Below are 8,942 nucleotides of genomic sequence, written 5' to 3' on the forward strand. Positions count from 1 at the left end.
CACAAAACGTGTAAAAAAATTATTAATAAAAAAAATTTTTAATTTTTTTAACGAAATTTCATTAGTATTATTATTATTATTATTACATGACATTTTTTTTCTTTTTCATTTCAATATTATAATTAATTAATAAAAATAATAATAATAATAATATTTTCACATCGCGAGTCGTTTCGAACGTTGAGGAAAAAAACAAACAAAACAAAAAGTTTAATTTCTAAATTTTTTTCTATTTTTACGGTAACGATTAATTAAATAAAAATAAACGACAAACGACAACCGACAACAAACACAAACACAAAAGGAGTCAATTTAGAGTTCTCTGTATTACTCGAAATCCAACAGAAAACAAAAAAGTTTTTTTTTTTTTTTTAGGGTCAGTTTATTTAATTTTTTTTTTTTATTACGCCAACCAACAGCGGCCTGTATATCGGCCTGTTTGATTTTGTTCTAGAACATTATTCGTTACGTATAAAATGAGTGTAACATTGTTAAGCAGTTTCGACAATCGTTTGTTGTGTGTGTGTGTGTGTGCGTGCGTGTAAAATTTTTTTTAACGGTTAATAATAAAACATTTGTCCATTTAATTCACCTTTTCTTATCATTCTTATCATTACGATTAACTTATCGGATTTCTTTTAATGGAAAAAAAATTCCCAGTCCTCCCTTTCTCCCCTTCTCCCCTTATCTCCCCGTTATCGTTATATTTTTGACTTTTAACCTGTTGAAATATAAAAATGTTATTAATTGATTTTGTTATTATTGTAAAAGGAAAAAGGAAAAAAAAAAAAAATTTTGAGCAACATTTATTAGTTTTTACATAATAATGCTCTATAGTGATGCATTTATTTCTAATGTCTGGGATCTGAATTGCGCTTATTACTAATTGTATATTTCATCTTATTTCTAAATTTCCTGTCCTACGCATTTTTAACTATTATTATTATTATTATTATTATTATTATTATTATTATTACTACTATTATTACTACTACTGCTGCTACTCTTGCTATTTAAGTTTTAAAATCTTTTTTTTATTTTTTTTTTTCATGTCCTAAAAACAAATACTAATACATTTTTTTTTCTTTTTCAATTTTCTTTTAAATATCATTTCGTTCAATAAAAAAATATTAATAAGAAAAGAGAGAGAGAGAGAGAGAGAGAGAGGTAGATATAGTTAACAAAGAATAAAAACAATAAAAGCAAATAACTAGGCTAATGGTAGTAAACAACAACAACAACAACATTTTTTTTTTGACGCTGTATAAATAATATATATGTGTAGAAATTTATTATTATTATTATTATTATTACGTTCGAACGAATTATGTAAATGGTCTTAGTATATAAATAAAAAAACAATGGTTATTTGAATAAATAATATTATTATTATTACGATTACTGTTAATAAATAATTATTAATAAATTACCCAAAATCCGTTCGTTCGTTCGTTCGTACGTTCGTACGTTACACGAGGCGTTTTAATGTTATCATCACCATCATCATCATCATCATTATCATCATCGTCATCGTCATCATCATCATCATCGTTATTATTATCATTATCATTTTTGATTTGATACGAGGAGGTTATTTTTTACAATTGGACTAAAACGGTTTCGTGAAAGTTTAAAGAGGGCTTAAATAAAAATTAAACCTTTTTTTTTTTTTGAAAAAATCCGAGATGACGTTTTGAGAGTGACGTAATTTTCATGACGTAATATTTTCCATCATCCCTTTGGAATAATTTCATTCGTAAATTTTTTCCCCATACCATTGGACGATCCAGAACTTTCCAGTCAGTTTCGATTTAGCATTCAAAAATTAATTTTTAAACAAAGAGTATTTAAAATTATTATCATCATCATCATCGCTGTCGTAATAAGTAATTTAATATCCCGTAAAATGATTTTAAATAAAAGCGGGGGGAGGAGGGGGCAAAATCGATTAATTAATAAATAAATATGAAAACGCGTCGCATTACGTAAGGGATTGTCATGGATTACAAAATAAATAAAATACTGATAACAATTAAATAATTTTTTTTTTTTTTTGTTTGATAAGAAATTAATATTTGTGACGGAAATGAAACATTTTTACTCTATATAAGCTATCAGAATTTCCTCTTTCGTGGATTTTAACGCCGGCCATTTTCCCACATAAAAAAATCCAAGGTCGACAGCAAAATTTATATAATAATAATAAAAAATATGAACATCAAATCGATGACGTAGGAGAGTACAGGCAAACCTGAAAAAAATGAGGAAAACGTTCGCCGATCTAGGATGGGGATTCGTGGGATATACATGGATGTTTCAAAAAAAAAAGTGTTGCCAACTGAATTAATACAAAAAAAAAAAAATTTATTTATTTTTTTTATGAAATAATAATAGTAATAGTAGTAGTAAAAAAAAATTTAAGTCTTAATCTTAAATAAAAAAACTATTAAATAATAAACTTATGTATAATATTTGTCGTCGATAATAATAATAATAATGTAATTATAATTAAACGAGGGTTTTTAATTGATGATTCATTATAATATCCGCCCCTGACGTATAATCCGGCAGTTTCGATGCTTCGTTTGCAGTAGTCACCATCTAAAAAATACATAAAAACGTTAACGATTCATATATGTTTAATAATATTTACGCTCGTGCGTGCGTAAGTGCGTGCGTGAGTTCGTACGTGCGTGCGACACACTTCGCACCACCAGGTGAATTGACCTACTTTAATTATATTGTTATTGGTACTTAAAAAAAAAAAATATTAAAAGTAATTATTACTTAAGAGAAAGTATTACTACCACTACTTCCACTACTACTTAATGCCTTTAACATTAATAATAATGATGATGATAATAGTGGGGAAGGAGGGGAGGGAGAACGAAAGAGAAAAACGTTACAAAAGTTAGATAAATAAAATTTTAATAGTTGTTCCCCTTCTCTCTCTCTCTCTCTCTCTCTCTTTGTCTTTGTCTTTTAAATAACCGATGTTAATTTAATCATCATCATCATCATCATTATTATCATCATCATCATCATTATCATCATCATCATTATCATTATCATCGTCGTAACGATTATTTTTATGAAGTTATTAAAAATAATGTTTTAATAAAAAAAAAAAAAATTCAAATTAAATTCATAAACTAATAATCCATTAGTTAAAGAAAAGTCGTTAGATCATAGAGTTTATAAACGTTTCGATGATGATTATACACTCTATGGTTTTTATTATTATTATATTAGTATGGTTTTGATTTTTTTTTTTTTTAATTTGTTTATTTTTGTCGACGATCGCGATCGAGGCATTTTGGACCCATAACTATGAGAAAGTAATTCTCAAAGTCCGCCAAGATGACAAGTGCCGAATTTGCCAATCCCAATCGGAAACCATCGACCATTTAATTTCCGGTTGTCCGATACTGGCAAAACATGAATACTTAGAAAGGGATAATAAAATTTGTCAATATCTCCATTGGAGGATATGCCGAGAATATGGAATGGATGGATTACCCAAGGAGTGGTACAACCACATTCCAAGCCCGGTTACGGCAGTAGGTCCATGCACCGCGTCCGTACTCTTGGAGGCGGGCGCGGTTGTCGTCGGGTGGGTGCGTGCAAGGACGGTCCTGCTGCCGAAACGCAGGACCATCTGCGTCACGTGCCTACATCCGGGACATGTAGGCTCGCGTTGTCCCAATGTCAGGGAAAGGCGAGAAACGGCGCTGGACCGCTGCTTCAGGTGCGGTGAGGAGGGGCACCGGGCGCGAGAATGCGCAAACGAAATCCGCTGCGCTCCCTGTTTGGAGGCGGGCCGGCTGGCTCAACACCGGCTCGGTGGGTCTTCGTGCGGGGCGCCGGCCGTCAGGGGTAGGCCCATTCGGTAGGGATCCGATACCAGGAACACGGGGGGAAACGTTAGGGGGCAGCCTCCGCGTGTCAGCCGGGAACGAACGGCTCCGCCGGTAGTTCTCTGTGAGCATGGGGAGGTTTCTCCAAATAAATCTGAATAGGTGCAAAGGGGCACAGGATCTCTTGCTTAACTTGATAGGGACGTGAGGCGTCGAGATCGCGATGATCTCGGAGCCCCACGTCGTTCCGTCGGGGGGAGAGGGTTGTGGCGCCGGCACTTGGTTCGTATCCGAGGCCGCGATCTTCTTCTCGAGCTCGGCGCTGGGTCCGAGACCTCAAGAATTGTCCCGTGGGGTCGACTTCGTTATCGCAGGCTGGGGAAACTCGGTCCTGGTATCGGTATACGCGTCGCCAAATCGTCCATTACGTGTATTTGAAGATCAGCTAAGGGCGATTTCGAGGAAGGTGGACACGTTCGGAAACTCGCGTCCGATTCTGGTGTCCAGGGACTTCAACGCGAAACACACATCGTGGTCAGGTTACGCGACTAAAGCGCGCGGCCGATTGTTAAGACAGTGGTTTCATCGTGTGGCGACGCGGGTCTCCGACTGGGAGGTCCTTTCCAACTTCGAGTCCCTCAGCAATCACGCCTACGTGGCGTTCTCGTTCGGGGATCCTCGGAGCTCGGGGGGGGGCAGCCTCCTCACCGGAGGAGTCCTCGCCCCGGTGGAGTCTGAGGTCGTTCGACAACGAACGGCTCGCCAAGTGTCTCGCGGCCCGACAAGGCGAAATGCACACGAATGGCGTGGAGAGTTCGGGACGACTTAAGACGGATCTCGGACTCCTGCGTGAAGAGAATCGGCTCGCGCTCGACGACTCGGAAACGGCCGAAGTACTGGTGGACGGACGAGATAGGAGAATTGTGGAAGGAGTCCTGTCTCCCACGTTGCCGGTTCGTCGGCAAAAAAAGGCAACTGATCAAACAGGGAGGACGCTACGAGGACATCGCGAACAACGACGAGCTCGCGCGTTTTAAGGCGGAGTGGAGGGCTACCCGGATCCGGGCCCGACGAGCGATATGGAGTTCTAAGGAGACGTGCTGGAAAGAACTCTTGAGCGAAGCGGATTCGGATCCGTGGGGTCTCCCGTTCCGTCTCGTGACCAACAAACTGAGAGATTCGTCGGGACCGCTGACGGCCGGCATGACGGAGGAGTTTCTCGCGGAAGTGATCGCAGAGCTCTTCCCTCGCGTCGAGCCGTTCGCGTTTCCCCCGCCGGATCTCTCGCACGACGCGAACCGCGACCGCGACACCGAAGTGACGGAGGGGGAGGTTCGCTTTCTTCTCGACGCGACCTCGAAGAGACGCTCGGCTCCGGACCCGAACGGCGTGCATTACCGCACTCTCGGCAAGTCTACCGGGGTGCTGTGTGCGCTCTACACCACGTGTTTCCGAGAGGCGACGTTTCCGACGCCGTGGAAAGAAGCAAACTTGGTACTGCTGGACAAACCGAGTAGGGATCCGACGACGCCGAGCGCGTACCGGCCGATTTGTCTTCTCGACGTGGAGGGCAAGTTGTTTGAGCGCGTGATAGCGTCCCGGATCGACGAACACTTACGATCAGGGTGAGGGAGGAACGACCTCTCTCCGAATCAGTACGGCTTCCGGGTGGCCGTTCGACGACCGACGCACTCGTCCGCGTGTGCGCCGGTATCCGGGACACGCTTCACCGGGGCGGCGTCGCGATCGTCGTCTCCATCGACATCAAAAACGCGTTCAACACGGTACCTTGGTCCGCGATAAGGGACGGGCTTACGTCGAAGTCCGTGCCAGATTATCTCGTGTCGGTGATAGGGTTCTTCCTCTCGGAGAGGAAGATCGCGTACGAGAAACCGGACGGATCGACGGGAAGGGCGGATGTGTTCTGCGGCGTGCCTCAGGGATCGGTCCTAGGACCACTCCTGTGGAACATCGCCTACGACCGCGTCCTCACCCGAACCGTTCTCTTCGAAGGCGTATCGTTGACTTGCTACGCCGACGACACTCTGCTCCTCGCGACCGGTCGCGGGTGGGCAGAGGTTCGCGAACGCGCCGAAACGGGACTTAACGCGACGGTGGAGGCCATCCGGGACACCGGTCTCCGGGTGTCTCTGCCGAAGACGGAAGCTTGCGGGTTTCATCGTCCGCGAAACCCGTGTCCTCGTTACCGTGAACAACGTAAGAATCGGACTGGGTGGCTCGCTGAAATACTTGGGTTTAGTTGTCGATTCCGGCCTTCACTACGGGGAACATCTGGCGCACCTCGAATCGAAGATCCGAGCCGTTAGCGCGACGTTAGGACGCCTGATACCGAACCTGCGCAGACCGCAGGTCAGGGTCAGGCGATTATACGCGACGGTCGTTCACTCCATGGCCCTGTACGATTTAGGCCGAGTCGGTATCGGCCTAAACTCCCACTTTCGCCCATTAAACTCCCCTTATCGCCCACTAAACTCCCACTTTCGCCCACAAAACTCCCACATTCGCCCCCTCGACACCTACTTTCGCCCATTAAACTCCCACTTTCGCCCCATCGACACCCACTACCGCCACCTACACTCCCACTTTCGCCCATTTAACTCCCACATTCGCCCACTAAACTCCCACATTCGCCCCCTCGACACCCACTTTCGCCCATTAAACTCCCACATTCGCCCACTAAACTCCCACATTCGCCCACTAAACTCCCACTTTCGCCCCCTCGACACCCACTTTCGCCCACTAAACTCCCACATTCGCCCACTAAACTCCCACATTCGCCCACTAAACTCCCACTTTCGCCCCATCGACACCCACATTCGCCCACTAAACTCCCACATTCGCCCCCTCGACACCCACTTTCGCCCACTAAACTCCTACTTTCGCCCCCCCGACACCCATTGTCGCCCATTAAACTCCCACATAGTCGTAAACTCGTTAGTCGGAGACGGCGGAGTGTTGATTCTGCGGTGCGGCCGAGGACGACGTCGAATACACAGTTGCGACATGTCCCACGTGGGACGTCCATAGGCAGCGGCTGGTCGAGGTCATCGGACCCGACTTGTCGATACGCGGCTTAGTGAACGGGTTGCTCCGCGGACCTCGGGAATGGTCCGCGATCTCGCGATTTTCGGAAGCGGTCCTACGGACGAAAGAGGGCCGCGAACGCGAACGAGAAAAAACAGGAGTTTGGCGTCGCGCGCTCCAGGGAAGAAGAAGAAAAAAGAAGGGAAACAACGGTGGCAGCGGCGGTGAAGAAGAAACCATCAACGCCTGAACAAACCGTGGAGTACGGCGACGAACTTAGTGGTAAGTCAAATTATTTTTCTTACTTCTAACATTTCTTGGGGGTTCGTCGATCCCGGACGATCCCTCGTCTGTCTTTTCCTTACGATCCCGATAAACCTTAGTAGTATTAGAGGATGCGATCAACTAACACTTAACTTTTAGCTTTGCCCTTTTCAGGAGTCGAAGGTAAGACTTTTTATCCCCCCCCCGATCGCATCCTCAGGAAACAGGCGATCCCATCCCTTTCCCCCAGCGAAGGACCGGAGGACACTCCCGAAAGGGACTTGCCGAACGTCCTGGGAAATGCGTTCTCGTCTTCGAGATGACTGCGGAACGGAGACTAGGGCGAATCTCCCACCAAAGTAATCATGTAGAACGGTAACGTTCTGGCTTCCCGGAGAGGGGACTGAATGAATTGTAGGTACTACCCCAACGAACGTCCCCCCCCTACGCTATTGCGACTTGCTCAGGAGTTTTAGTGGGTATGGTTCCCGGTTAGGCCTTCTTTTCGAATTCCATACCGAGCCCCACACTCCCTCTGTAAAAGGAGGGGTTGTGCGTAATCTGCATTTCTCCTGAGATATCAAAAAAAAAAAAAAAAAAAAAAAAAAAAAGTAGGACCATGCACAGTTCTGTATGATCAACAAATCCACACTGACAACTGCGCCAGCCAACAAACCAGATATCATCCTGAAAAGCATAAACGGGAAGCTGATTGAAGTTCAGCAGAAGGCTGAAATACCCAGGATGTGGGGAACAAAAACAGAAACTATTCCGGTCATCGTGGGAGCACTGGGAGCCATGCCATTGTAATTCGATCGATCGAAGCAAATAATTTTTCCTGAAGATTTATTGTACGCCTACGTGCATTCTCGTTCGGGGATCCTCGGAGCTCGGGGGGGGGGGCAGCCTCCTCGTCCGACGGGCTCCGCGTCGTCTCGCCCCGGCGGAGCCTGAGATCGTTCGACGACGAATGGCTCACCGAGTGTCTCGCCGCGGAGACCTGGAGAAACGACGTCGCTCCAGGCGCAGCAAGAAGAAGAAGCGTGCACAATATGGCGCGGGGGGTTCGGGACGACTTACGACGGGTCTCGGATTCCTGCATGAAGAGGTTAGGCTCGCGCTCGAAAACGCGGAAACGGCTGAAGTACTGGTGGTCGGACGAGATAGGAGAATTGTGGAAAGAGTCCTGCCTCGCACGTCGCCGGTTCGTCGGCAGAAAAAGACATTTGATCAAACGGGGAGGACGCTACGAGGAAATCGTGAACGACGACGAACTTGCGAGTTTAAAGGCGGAGTGGAGGGCTTCGCGAGTTCGGGTCCGGCGAGCGATATGGAGTTCCAAGGAGGCATGTTGGAAGGAACTTCTGAGCGAAGCGGATTCGGATCCGCGGGGTCTCCCGTTCCGTCTCGTGACTAACAAACTGAGGGGTTCGTCGGGATTGCTGACGGCCGGCATGACGGAGGAGTTTCTTGCTGAAGTGATCGCAGAACTCTTCCCTCGCGTCGATCCGTTCGCATTTCTCACGGCGGATTTCCCTTACGACGTGAATCGCGACGCCGCATTGACGGAGGGGAAGGTTCGCCTTCTCCTCGACGCTGCCTCGAAAGAGGCGCTCGGGTCCGGACCCGAACGGCGTGCATTACCGCATACTCGGCAAGTCCGCCGGGGTGCTGTGTGCGCGTCTCTCGGCGCTCTACACCGCGTGCTTCCGAGAGGCGACGTTTCCGACCACGTGAAAGAAGCCAACTTAATTTTGCTCGACAAACCGGGTAGGG

At 45.8% G+C, this 8,942-nt stretch overlaps 1 protein-coding gene across 1 annotated transcript; it reads right to left on the reverse strand.

Moving 5' to 3' along the window:
- Window positions 1–6,471: 6,471 nt before the first annotated feature.
- Phum_PHUM522280 (uncharacterized protein) lies at window positions 6,472–6,786 on the reverse strand (the record flags this gene model as incomplete). Its single annotated transcript, XM_002431295.1, has 1 exon — window positions 6,472–6,786. The coding sequence occupies one exon, from the start codon at window positions 6,784–6,786 to the stop codon at window positions 6,472–6,474; it is 315 nt and encodes a 104-aa protein (XP_002431340.1).
- Window positions 6,787–8,942: the final 2,156 nt, after the last annotated feature.

Source organism: Pediculus humanus, genomic scaffold, assembly GCF_000006295.1.
Source record: "Pediculus humanus corporis 1103172108284 genomic scaffold, whole genome shotgun sequence".
Classification (NCBI taxonomy): domain Eukaryota; kingdom Metazoa; phylum Arthropoda; class Insecta; order Psocodea; family Pediculidae; genus Pediculus; species Pediculus humanus.